Source organism: Gadus chalcogrammus, chromosome 12, assembly GCF_026213295.1.
Source record: "Gadus chalcogrammus isolate NIFS_2021 chromosome 12, NIFS_Gcha_1.0, whole genome shotgun sequence".
Classification (NCBI taxonomy): Eukaryota; Metazoa; Chordata; class Actinopteri; order Gadiformes; family Gadidae; genus Gadus; species Gadus chalcogrammus.
In genome coordinates, this window is record NC_079423.1 from 14,283,073 (window position 1) to 14,297,121 (window position 14,049).

At 39.9% G+C, this 14,049-nt stretch overlaps 1 protein-coding gene across 1 annotated transcript; it reads left to right on the top strand.

The window, feature by feature from the left end:
* Positions 1–2,048: 2,048 nt before the first annotated feature.
* On the top strand, positions 2,049–5,587 carry LOC130393498 (5-hydroxytryptamine receptor 3A-like). The gene is made up of 9 exons (XM_056604173.1): positions 2,049–2,079; positions 2,472–2,623; positions 2,964–3,008; positions 3,176–3,282; positions 3,580–3,829; positions 4,327–4,455; positions 4,716–4,926; positions 5,028–5,213; positions 5,304–5,587. The coding sequence occupies exons 1-9, from the start codon at positions 2,049–2,051 to the stop codon at positions 5,585–5,587; spliced, it is 1,395 nt and encodes a 464-aa protein (XP_056460148.1).
* The last annotated feature ends 8,462 nt before the right edge of the window (positions 5,588–14,049 follow it).

A 14,049-nucleotide genomic window follows, 5' to 3' on the forward strand; every position in this document is an offset into this window, starting at 1 on the left:
CCTTGTTACGGTTCCGAGCTCAACCCCAAATGCTGAAAACAATCAGATTACTTTAATGGAGGTTATCAGATTTAATGACAAGACAGGGAATAACTTGAATGGAAATGTTGACTGTGTAGGCGGATAGATGGGCGGGCAGGCAGGCAGGTAACCAGATAAGATGGACACCAGTATGTGGAACTGGAAGACAAAGAAAAAATTTGATGGTCAAAAGTACTTGGTGACAGCAAACCTTACTGTAATCCTAAATGCCCGAGAGTTTTACTGGCGTGTAATGACAGCAAACGATCCGGCAATGAGTGGATGGGAAGCCAGGGTTTAAATACACAGTTGGAAGAGGTTATCGCCGCTGCGTGGAATAAGCAGATGACGTGGGTTACGGACAAGATAGTCGGAGCCTTGACCACACAGACACAAACAAACACTGACAAACAGGAGAGAGAGACTGGCTCAGGCTAGGTGCAAGTGTAAGGCAGGACTGTACCCCCTCCTCTATGGGCACCCCCTAGCGAACCCCTGGAACTGGCACAGCAGTGCAAAATGCAGTGTAATGCATTGAAGTTGTCGTAAAAATGTATCTAATGGAAAATAGATATCGGTCAAACAGAAATCACATATAAACGCGATACTTTTTTCACAACAGGTTTGTTTATGTCCCCACTATATATCCTGCTCAGTTGTCTGAACAGGGATGTGTGGCTCTGTTAAGACAGGTAAATATGTATTGTGAGGGATTTAAAATAAATTGTTATCCTTATATATTACTACTACTATTAATGGCTATGTGTCTGTTACTACATGATGGGTATGCACACACACTCTTCATATGCAATCCGGTTAGTGGTGGTTATTTATTAGTTTAGAGAATAGTCTGCTCTTGTTCTGTACTGGCATGTTACAATATACAATATACAAAAACGTTGAAGAAGCATGTCTCAATACCCAGTAATTTCTTCCTTCAGCGTGGTTTAGCGTGGGCCATTCTCAATAACAAGTACTGCAGGTTTGGGCATACTTGGTAGTTCGGACTTGGCATGATTGAGGAAGGGAGGACACAGTACAGTCATTCTGGAACAACAGCGTACTGTTGATGTCCCCATCTCAGGTCCCCTCACCAAATAAAACAAACGACTTCTTTTGAAGAGTGAGTTGGCAGCGGGGACTCAGGATGTATTTAAAAATAGCGCTTTGAGTGGCCACTGCTCTGAAAGGCGCTGAATAAATTCAGTCCCTTTACAATCTTAAGAGTGACATGTTCACATGATAACTCGGTGGTCATTCTGAGAAAGAGCAGCAAGGACTGAATACAGGGAGGACTGAATAATGTGGAGAAAACCACAAAAAATACACACATAACACAGGGTCTGAACAGGACGGGACAGACGTGGGTGTCTACACACATTTGTGACGCCAAACCCAATACTAACACAGCTGCATGGTGATGGATTTGGGGAATCTGATACCGTTGTGGTAGCTTTTCACCATCTAGCTACATTCTGGTGTCCTGTAACTACCAAATGTGTCAGACACCCTACTTTGTATTTATCTACCGTAGGAAAATCCGCACTGTGCAGGACAAACCACCTGATTTGTACAAGTGGGGTTTTCGAGTCACGCTTAACTCAGAATAATGCTATATATATGTATCTTTGTTGTGACTGCAAATTAAAAAACTGCAAGAGCATTTCAACCCGGTAGGTAATGCATCCACGGTTCTGTGATTTTGGTTAATTTTAGCTACAATTTTTACAATCAAATGACTACTAGAATGTAAACATTCTGCTGTTATAATCTTATGATTCTTATTTTATTCATATATATTTCATTAGAACCAAGACAGAGAAGAAGAGCTGAGAATTGCAAGATAATGGCTGCTAAACACTTTGAATTGAAGGTTAAGAGTATAGATCATATTGAGGGAGCTATGGTTGTTACACAACGTAATATTGACTCGTTGGTTGCCATTTGGAATTCTTTATTACTTTTTTGTTTTCTGTAGTTAACACTAGTTCTTTGATCTTCAGCCCTCTGACATGTCGTTTTTTACCATGGTTTTCATCATGTTCTCTGTCACACAAGGTGAGTAGGCTACATGGAAACAATAATTTTTACGTGTAACATGATTTTAAATAAAAAACAAGGGAGATGTTTTACATTTCTTTACTCAGCAACCGTATTATGCTTGCTGAAAAATGACATAGAATACATGTTAATATATCAATATTATTTTATATCTGGTATGATATAACATTTTCAAGATCTTTTCTGGATTATGAAGGACAGTTAAATCTTGACAATTTGTATCTTTGAGCAAATATTAATTTACAAGCATCATTTAAAAAAAAAAACATTTGATTGCCATAGTCTACTTAACTTGGGTTATTCATTCATTATCATTTCACATATGGCAACAACTAGTTTTTGTGAAGTAAACATTAGCCACACTTTTGTTTTTCTAATTTTGTCCCCAGCTCAGAGCTTGAACTGTTCTGAACCCACCAATCTAGCCCTGCTGGAAGCACTGACACCAGTCTTTGATTTACGCTTCATACGACCTGTCAATAACTTTAATAATTACACAGAAGTCTATGTATCCTTTACCATGTATGGCATTCTGGGAGTGGTATGTTCTGTTTTAGATATATAAAAACAATATTTATAGAAAATAAATGAATGAACTGATTTCCCTGTATATATACCTGGGTTGGTATAATGACTTTGTGAACTTAAATCTCAAGTATTATCCTTTAAGAAGCATTTTGTCTTTTTCAATTGTGAAAGTGAGCAATTAATAAATGTTAAAGTAGAATATGACTATTTATGAAAATGGCATTTCGGATCTAAGCAACATTTTGATAGAATAGCCCTTTATATCTCTGCACCTTTGTAGCCAGAGATTCATATTTAACATTCAGTTGGCTAATAAAGATTGATACATGGCATTTGCATTACTTTCTTTTCAGGATGAAAAAGCTCAACTCTTGACCACTTATATTTGGCAACACATTGTGAGTATAAAAATCAAATAAACGAAGTAGCCATACTTATTATCTGGACATTTATATTAAAAAGCACTATTTCATATTGTATATTGAAATCCATTGTTTATAGATAAAACACCTATTTGCTGCTAGTAGCCAATCGGACAAATGCATGAAATCATTTGTGGTTCAAGGGATGGAAGAATGAGTTCATCAGCTGGGATCCAGAGCAGTGTGGCACCGACCACATTACGCTACCTAGACGCCAGTTTTGGATACCAGATATGGTCATGAATGAATTGTAAGATCCATGCACAACTACAACTAGTAGGTGTGAAACACCTAATAATTGTAAATGGTCTCATTGTTTTATGTTATTTTGAACCTTATGGTAAGGCACGATCCATTTTAAAGGAAAAAAAACGTGAGAGTAAATTACACATAAGCTTCAATGATCTACACAATGTGAATTTAACTATTCCTTTGCTATCATCCCAATGTATATTTATTTTCCTAAATCACTGTTACTTCTCGGACCAATCAAATCTTATCAAAAAAGCCTTTGATATCAAATGTTGTTTTTTTTGCTGTCTTACAGAGTATCTAAAAACACAGCCCCATTTGTGCCTTATGTACATGTCTATTCTGATGGCATGATCTACGACTTCAGCCCAGTCAGAGTGGTTAGCACCTGCAGACTGAACATCTACACCTTCCCCTTCGACGTCCAGAATTGCACTTTCACCTTTGTCTCCTACAGCCACACAAGTAAGCATGGTTACGAAAAATCCAATTTTAATTTTTGGCCTAAAAAAATCTTAAATACGATTGTGACGGGTCTTAAAATTGTATTGGATCATGGAATCAATAACCACCACTAATGCAAACTGTGGATTTCATCTACTATTGGTAATATGCAACTTCAACGTGAGCTGGCTTGAGAACAGCGCTGCAATACGGAAGAGGATTAGGGCCAAATGTGATAATTTTTTTGGGAGTTCTGAATTTAATCTCATAATTCTGATTTTAACGTCAGAATAAAAAGATTTCTAATTTTAAAGTATGAATTATTTTTAGAATTCTGTTTACTTTTCTAAAATGGCATTTGTAATGGTTTTAAAAAGGTCTTAAATTTAACTTGTTGAAACCTGCGGAAACCCTGAATAAGACACCACATAAATAAACAAGAATATATTTTACATTTTACACCTCATTAGTCTGCCTCAGGATGGATTGGCTAGTTCGAGATTAGCCAATCGGTCATGGCCATACAAGCTTCCTTGTAATTTAACCATTAAATGTAATTTAAACATCATATAAACCTTTATTTTCCCCTCACGTACAGTTGTATAACATCCTGTGCTCTCTTCTTCTTCTCAATGCTCTCCTCAACCCGTCAGCCGAGGACATCATGGTTGAACTCAACAGACCGATAGAAGAGATTATTAAGGAAACAGTGGCTGTGATGACTACTGTAGGGGAGTGGAAGCTAATAGATATCACTGCTCATAAAGAAACGCGACCTGGACTTCAATTCGACCGTCTCATATTTCAAGTATGTTTACTATTTATTTGTAAGGGAATAATACAATATTTTTTTATGATTACAAAAGGAAAAAAAATCTGTATTTCTTACTGGTGGACAGGGTAGATTAAAGGAACTAGTTAACGATAAATATCAATACTTTTTTTAAATGGTCTGACTTTGAACTGTCTTTTTGCTAAACCCCATAGATTGGTCTGAGGCGTAAGTCCACTCTCTATGTGGTCAACCTGCTCATCCCCAGCTGCTCCTTGATCACAGTGGACCTCTTCAGCTTCCTGCTACCCCCACAGAGTGTGGACCGCTCGGCCTTTAAGATGACCCTCATCTTAGGCTACACCGTCTTCCTCTTGCTGATGAATGACTTGCTGCCGGTCACTGGCAACACCATACCACTCATAAGTCAGTGAGACTCTTTTCTTCACTGGGAAGTTAAAATGAAACTCTATTTCTTGAACTGAAAAGTAACCAGCACACTCACACTCTCATCAATGTATCCCCAGATGTTTTCTTCGCCCTCTGCCTGGCTCTGATGGTGGCCAGCCTGTTGGAGACAATCCTCATCACCCACCTCTACTCAAGCTCCAGTCGCTTTGCTCCTGTCCCCCGCTGGGTGAGAGTAGTGGTCCTTCAAAAACTGGGATGTTGTGTTGGTCTGCCTCCAAAGCCAACAAAAGACCATTCAACAGGTAAGATGTTGCTATGCGAAGTTATGATTACATTGACACTGAAAACAAAAAGACAAACTAAAAGATTTTCTTGACGTCTCTTCAATATAGATATGTCTCCCAATGCTGTAAGGGAGGAGATCAAAGCTGGTAAGACTCCTCCAATGCCCCTGGAACTGGAAGACACAACCCCAGGCGAGTTGAGGAAGTTGGGGAGAGACCTCCGGGCGATCCGGCTGCAGGTGGAACAGCAGCTGAGTGGGGACCAGAAGTCTGAAGAGTGGATCCAGGTGGCTTCCATCATTGATCGCTTCCTGTTTGGGCTCTACACGCTCTTCATATCAGTCAGTTCTATAACTATGATCTGGATCTGGGTTGAATCAGACCGACGATAGAAAAGTTTTTCAGAATCAGTTTTTAATTTATACAATTTAGTGAACATCATTTTCTTTGTAGACTGTCGTCATCTAACCCTAAACAGTTTTTTTTATTTTAATACATTTAGTTAGTGTGATTATTGATGATTTGAGGTCCAATACACGATTAAGGGCTTACATTTATGTTAATTTTAAAGATCTATCATTATGATTCTCAAATGCTAAATCCTTAATAAAACATGTAAAATATAATTCAAAGTTGCATTGTTTATTTATGGTTACCTGAGCAGATATTGAAAACAAGGCTTTTAGGCTAACTACACAGTTAAGATTGTTGGAGACAAATCATGCCACTCCACATATCACTACACTAGCTCCCTGGGGTCAACATCAAGTTCAATTCATACATTCATACTGTTGTCATTCAGGCGTACTGGATCTCTACCCACATCTCAAACTATACCTGTCTGTCCTCTGTGGTCGACTAAAGAGGTGTGTGAGGAACTCCATGCCACTCATTCAAAGTTAAGAATATGGTAACGCTTTATATTAAGGTCCTTAAGCATTTGTTAATAGGTAATAAGACACTTATTATATGCTTATTAACATTAATTGGTGTCAATAAGCCAATCTATAAGTGTTAATAATAACATAATAAACATGTTTATTGTGAAGGTTTTTTAAAGGTGTGCTTCACACCTGCCTGGCTGTCAGTCAGTGCAGTGTAATATAAAATAAAAATCACAGCATCACAAATATTTTAAATACTAATTATACACTTATAAAATAAAGTTATGTGCTGTGCAAATAGCTGGTGGTAAAAATAGAACTGTTTCTTCAATACAAATTAGATTTTTTTTCAAGTTAACAGGTGAGTCTCACACCTGCCTTGCTTCAGTCAGTGCAGTGCAATATAAAAAAAAAATAATAATAATTCTCTCTCGGTATAAACGATATGGCCAAATCTCTCCCGGTAGACACTTTCATATCGTCCACGGTATGATATCGTCATATCGCCCAGCCCTAAGCGAGTGTGATCTGTTTTGCAAGTGGATGATGGCTTGACGCATATGCTTGATGAAGTGTTTGACGACCATTTGGAGAACATGTTGGAATCGTCATCACGAGCACCCCAAACTATTAACTGACAGACAAAAGACAGGAACAAGCACAGAACATGGATAAGAGGAAGAGGTCCGAACTGGAGGATGACTCTTTGGTAAGTTTAAGACTGTAGTTACTATAGTAACGGTAGCTGGTTCTATCTAGCTAGCTGTTTGCTAGCAAACTTTTTTGGCTGACATTACTTTCTTTCAGAGTTTTTAAGAATTAGAGTAATTCGAACGGTTGTGTCATGAATCCATGTCTAAACGGCTTAATGCTTATTGTAACCCGTCTGCTAACTGTCTATTGTGGTCAATGTTCTTTGTGTTTCTTTAAAGAGTAACAAAAAAGACCAGCCAGAAGAATTCTCAGTCATCCCCTGAGGTCATGGAGAAGCCGGACTCGGATACGTCCAGTCCGTAGTTTTTAAAGTTTCCTTGGCATGAAAATCTCACTTTATGAGGTTTTATAACATTAATATGAGTTCCCCTAGCTTGCCTATCGTCCCCCAGTGGCTAAAACTTGTGTTCGGTGTAAAACGAGCACTAGGTATCCTGCTCGCCCTTTGAAAAAATAGATTTGAAATGTGTTCATAAGGGGCCAAGTTACCTCCCCTTTCTCTGCCTTGCCCGCCGAGAAAATTTGGTCCGCCAATGACACAATGAGCTACTACCGTGCGAGCGCCACATGTGTGTGTGTGTGTGATTACACGCACTGTAACGCAAGTGTTGTACACTTCTTGGGATAACCGTTCTGCTGTTGGTGTTATGGCGCATGGTTCTTTGTCGTCTCTGGTATTTCCACAACGAGACTGTGGTTGGGGTTATCTCGGCCATGGTTGAGAAGGAATTGGGGGAGAGGAACTTTGGCTCTGACTCCCTGAGGTACATGAACCACGACATGGAGGAGAAAGGGATTGTTGCCCGCGATCGTCTCCCGATCGAGCGCCGCTGCCCGCTGGCCAGCCTGCTGCCAGGGCAGCGAGGCCCCGGCGGGAGACAATCACGGTCAACAATCGTGGGCAGCAATCCCTTTCTCCTCCATCTCGTGGTTCAGTCTACTTCAGATTGATCTGGACGGGGAAGAACCAGAGACGTCTCTGGTACGTCTCTAGTATCGTCCGGAGGCGCACACAGCTTTTGGCCGTGATAATATATATTATATGGTATAGATATCTATGTATAATTTGATATAATAATAATAATAATAATAATAATAATAATAATAATAATACATTTAATTTAATTTAGCACCCAAGGTCACCTTACAGAGCATAAAGTCCTCATAAATCGTTTAAAAACAAGACATTGTGGAAAAATAAATAAATAAAATTACTATATTACTTAGATATAGAGCTCCAGGACTCCCGCCGGAGTACCCGGAGTGTTCTAGAACAGTTACAGAACACGGCCAAAGGCTGTGTGCGCCTCGCCATTGAGATACATCCACTGTAAACAGAGCGCATGGTACCGTGGCCGCAAGCTGCTTAGGGCCAAACCCCCAGCCTCCTCCTTGACCCGCCTCTCTCCTCCTCATATGCATTAAAGTGACAGAAACCGAAACGGCGCGTGTGGGGAAAGCTCAATGTGCGACTGGCTCATAGTTGGTGTAATTCTGCACCACAGCAGAATTTCGGGAACATCTTCAAATAATGTGTTAAGGGCCCACAAATATTAAAGCGTCCATAAAGTAGCATGTCATGGGACCTTTAAAAGATTATGTTCAAGAATACGTTCTGAAGTTTTTAAAATTAAAAAAAAAATAATAATCAAAAGAGCTGTTTATGACATCTGAATCCAAGATGGCAGCACCCTAGGTTGCATGTGTGTTTGTCTCTCTGTCTGTCTCAGGTTTTTTTTTTGCTTCTATGTCTGATTTGTCGTAATTTTTTTTTCTGCATCAACTACTACTGAGCACACTGGACTTTAAATGAAACAATTTTGAATCGAATACGGACTACGTGGATACATCTACCTTCAAGCCACCTGCCTGACCTGCTAGCATCCAGCCATCTGCCTGGCACACTAGCATCCAGCCACTTGCCTGGCCTGCTAGCATCCAGCTACCTGCATGACCGCCTAGCATCCAGCTACCTGCATGACCTGCTAGCATCCAGCCTCCAGCCACTTGCTTGGCCTACTAGCATCCAGCCTCCAGCCACCTGCCTGGCCTGCTAGCATCCAGCTACCTGCCTGGCCTGCTGGCATCCAGCTACCTGCATGACCTGCTAGAATCCAGCCTCCAGCCACCTGCTTGGCCTGCTGGCATCCAGCTACCTGCATGACCTGCTAGCATCCAGCATCCAGCCACCTGGCTGACCTGCTAGCATCCAGCCTCCAGCCACCTGCATGACCTGCTAGCATCCAGCTACCAGCCTGGCCTGCTAGCATCCAGCTACCTGCATGGCCTGCTAGCATCCATCTACCTGCATGACCTGCTAGCATCCAGCCACCTGGCTGACCTGCTTGGCCTGCTGGCATCCAGCTACCTGCATGACCTGCTAGCATCCAGCTTCCAGCCACCTGGCTGACCTGCTAGCATCCAGCCTCCAGCCACCTGCATGACCTGCTAGCATCCAGCCTCCAGCCACCTGCTTGACCTGCTAGCATCCAGCCTACTATTATCTCAAGACCCCAAAGCAGCACTGCTAAAATCTCCAGGCCTACAATCTGCAACCCATCTCAAGTACTGTGACAGATACTAACCATGTCAGGTAAAATGTTTGCCCTCCTGGCCTTGTTCTTTATACCTGTGTGTGAACATGAAAGAATTGGGAAAAGTTGTGAGAGTGTGTCTTTGCATACAGTGTACTTGCTAGATAAATCAAAGGTGACCAGTGCACAGGAGCTGACAGGCTCCCAGGGGTGCTTGGTATCTTGTGTATGCCCTATCCTTAAACAAGCAAACTTTAAGCATCTGTTAAGCCTCCTCCTGTTAAATTACTATTTCATCCCATCCGAAAACTCTTGGACTGTTTTCTTGAACAGATCTGATATTACAAAAAACACAAAAAATGACAGACACACACTTAGGTGTGTCATCATGCTTCTGTTACTATTATCAGGGAATGTGCAGCCTAATCCAGGGCCTGCCACTACCACAATGTGTTTACAGACCCCTGCAGACTTTTTAGATAGAACTGGTATTGGTTTTATCCATATGAACGTGAGAAGCCTATTGCCAAAAATGGACATGGTTAAAATTTGGGCAAATTCTACAAATGCTGACATTATGGTTGCATCAGAGACATGGCTGAGTAGTAATGTAAATGTCATGTAAATCTGGATGGGTATAACCTCTTTCGTGCAGATCGCAGCGCTAAAGGTGGAGGAGTGGCAATCTATACAAAAAATACATTTCAGACAACAGTTCTTATATCAAAGTCAGTTCCTAAACAATATGAATTACTTGTGTTGAAAGTTGAATTTACTAAAGGTTGTGTTATGACAATAGTGGGATGTTATAGACCTCCGTCTGCATTAAAAGATACATTAACCTCAATATCAGAGTCCTTGGCTAATGTTAAACACAATGAACTGGTTTTCATAGGAGATCTGAACTGGGACTGGTTGTCTCCGGTCTCTGATCCTTTTAAATTTTTTTGTGATGATGCACACTTGACACAAATTATAGAATCTGCGACAAGGCCTAACCCTAAACACCCTGAAAAGTCATCGCTTATTGACCTGTTTCTGACAAACTGTCCTCTCAAATACAAAGCCACTGCTGTATTTGCAAATGACATCAGTGACCACTGTGTAATTGCTGCAGTGAGAGACATGAAGCTTCCAAAAGTAAAACCACGTATCATAACCAAAATGAATTTTAAATCTTTTTGTGAGCAGCAAGCCTTTTTACATGATCTTTATTTATGTGACCGGGTAAAAGTTGGTCTGATGCCCGACCCTGATATGGCTTTGTCTTACTTTAAATCACTTTTCCTAGACATTACAAATAAGCACGCTCCTCTTAGAAAATACAAGGTTAAAGGCCGTGTCAATCCATGGTTCACTGATCACCTTTCTGATAAAATTCATGAGCGAAATCTAGCTTGGGCAACTGCAAGAAAATCCAAAAGTCAGTCTGATTGGATTCATTTTCGACATCTGAGGAATAAATGTATGTCCTTGATACGTAAAGCTAAATCAGACTACTATATTAAAGAAATGTCTGACATGATAAATACATCTAAATTCTGGAAGGTTTTTAAGTACATGTCATCAAGCACAAGTGACAGTGTGTTAGTTACCAAAGGAAATTCGGGTGGAAAATGAAATCATTACAGACAAAACAAAGATGTTATATATTCTAAGCATTTTATCGCCTCAGAAAGCTGTTTGAAAAGGAAATGCCACTTAAAATGGCACAAAAATCCTCTTACTCCGAGCAAAAGCTCCCTTTTGACTTTAATGTTACTCCCATTACAATTAATGAAGTACGTGATGCTCTGAAAAAGATAAACATTAAAAAATCAGCTGGCCCTGATGGATTGGATCCACATTTGTTGCAGATTGCTGCTGAGATTATTGCTGAACCATTAACCCACATTTTTAACCTGACTATAGAAAATGGTCAAATTCCGAAAATTTGGAAGGCAGCCTACGTTGTTCCATTGCTGAAGGGTGGTGATCCAGCAAACCCTAACAATTATAGGCCTATATCCAAACTCTCAATGCTTGGCAAGATTTTGGAAGGACTCATTAGTAATCAGTTAAAGGAGTTTCTATCGAAAAATTTTATTCTAAATGATCTGCAATCCGGGTTTAGAAAGAAACATGGTACTGTCACTGCTACAATGAAGGTTCTAAATGACATAATTACAGCAATTGATGAGAAAGAACACTGTGCTGCACTATTCTTAGACTTATCAAAGACTTTTGACACAGTCGACCACTCTGTTTTATTACAAAAGCTAGTGAACATAGGATTTTCCTCAAAATCAGTTAAATGGTTTGAGAACTATCGGAGTGATAGAACACAAAGTGTCCAAGCTGAGGGTTTATCGTCTAGCTGTAAGAATATACACTATGGTGTCCCGCAAGGATCCATTTTGGGTCCTATTTTATTTATAGTTTATATTAATAATTTGTGTTGCAATGTTGCAAATACAAAATTCAATTTTTACGCAGATGACACCATTATGTATAGCTCTGCTTCATCCTTAGCAAGTGCAACTAAGGACCTCCAATCGGCTTTTAATGTTGTTCAGCAAAACCTACATGGATTAAGACTTGTACTAAATATTGACAAAAGCAAAATGATCTGCTTTACAAGAAGTAATAAAACATCCGATATGGATGACAACCAGATTGTTACTCTAAACAACAAAGTGATAGAGCGAGTCGCAACCTACAAATACCTGGGCTTTTTTCTAGAAGAAAATCTCTCTTTCAAACATCACATTGAGTGTCTTACTAAAAAGCTAAGAATTAAACTGGGTTTCTTGTATAGAAATAAATGTTGTTTTTCTTTTGGTGCCAGGAAGAAAATTGTCCAAGCCGTTCTTTTATCTGTTATTGACTATGGTGATATTTTATATATGCATTAGGGATGCAAATTATCGAGTAATTCATTAATCGATAGTTGTTTCATCTTATCGATCGATGATCGATTAATTGATAAGCGGCAATTCTTCTGAGAAGCTGAATTTCCTTCTGAATGTGGCACATTTAGGTGGTAATTTAACAAAGTCGTTTAGTTGTTGTACTTTAAAATACTTCCACATATTGTGCATTTGGCGTCTTTGTCGTCATTAACCAACTTAAAGTGGCTCCATACTGCACTCCGTTTTGCCCTCTTCATCGTGTCAGTGTCCCGCTTTTCGTTTGTCTTGTCCTGCCGTGTTCCAATACCCGTACTGTCCGTACTTACTAGCCAAAATTTGAGTACGCAGTACTCCAATTCAGATCCGGCGAAAAGAAGTATACTTCAAGGACCCGGATGCCGTACTCAAAACGGGCTAATCGTGAAGTGTGGATCGAAGGACACTCCCCGTACTCAACGGCAGCCTTCTTAGCTACGTTGCAGAAGAGGCGGAGCCAGGCTGAGCCAAAGTCGGCGCATTTTCCACATAGCCTGCATTAATAGTCATTTTGTAGTTTTTATAGTTTTTATAGCTTTTTATAGCTGCTAGGCGTAAATAGTTCACCGTTCAAAGCGGGATGTTTATTGCGGGGGAGGAGCCACGGCGGCAGTCGTGATCGTAATTTCCGGTTAGTACACCACGGAGTACTCGATTTGGAACAGCACTCGCATCTGAAAAATGAACGTAGTAGCCAGTGCGGATAGTATACTTCCTTTAAGTATACTCATGGAAGTACGGGTATTGGAACACGGCACTGCTTTGCTTGTGTTCCCGCTTGTGTTCCCGCGTGTGCGTCAAGTACGTTCTGGCGTCAAGTGCGCCCTCACGTGGACGGTGGGGAATTAGGGTTAAAATGCGATTAATTGCAAGTAATTTATTTTAATCGAGTAATCTCTTATCGACAATTAATCGATAATCGATTAATTGTTTGCATCCCTAATATGCATGCAAATTCATCATCTCTGAAAATGCTAGATTCTGTGTACCATGCAGCATTACGGTTTGTCTCAAACTCTGGCTTCCGAACACACCATTGTAAATTGTATGAGAAAGTTGGTCTGTCTTCCTTATACACCCGTAGGATGGAACACTGGTATATGTTTCTTTATAAGGCAATTTTGCACGATCTGCCTCCGTATTTGTGTTCTCTAATGGTTCCTAAAACAAACAGTGCTCGTATCACTCGGTCTAGCAGTTTGATTATGTATAACGTTCCTCGGACTCGCACTACGTTTGGTGAAAGTGCTTTTAAATCTTTTGCCCCGTCATCATGGTGTAAGCTACAGGAACACCTTAAACTGGAATCCCTAATCACCCCGAACAATTACAAAAGCAGGATCAAGGACTATTTAACCACAAACTGAACACTGACTTACTGCCAATTAGATTGATGCTTTGTGACTTTTTATTGTGTTTTGTGTCTTGTTTTTAGTGTGAAATTTTGTGTTTTTGTTGTTTTTAATGTGAAACTTTAAATGTTTGTATGCTGCCTTCTTGGCCAGGATTCTTGAAAAAGAGATTTTGAATCTCAATGAGAATATTCCTGGAAAAATAAAGGTTAATAAAATAAAAATGAGTATCTTTTATTTTACCTTTTATCAACCTTGATAACATATAGCAATCATTAACTGTTATTAGTGTTTATCAAAGGACTTACTAAATTGTTCCCGCTTTAGATCTCGTAGGCCTTAATAAAGGAGTAGGAGTAGCAGTTTAATAAAGGACTCCTTAATAAGCATAAAAAATGCTTAGTAAAGGTCTCACAATGACAAAATACTGAATAGAGTAAGAA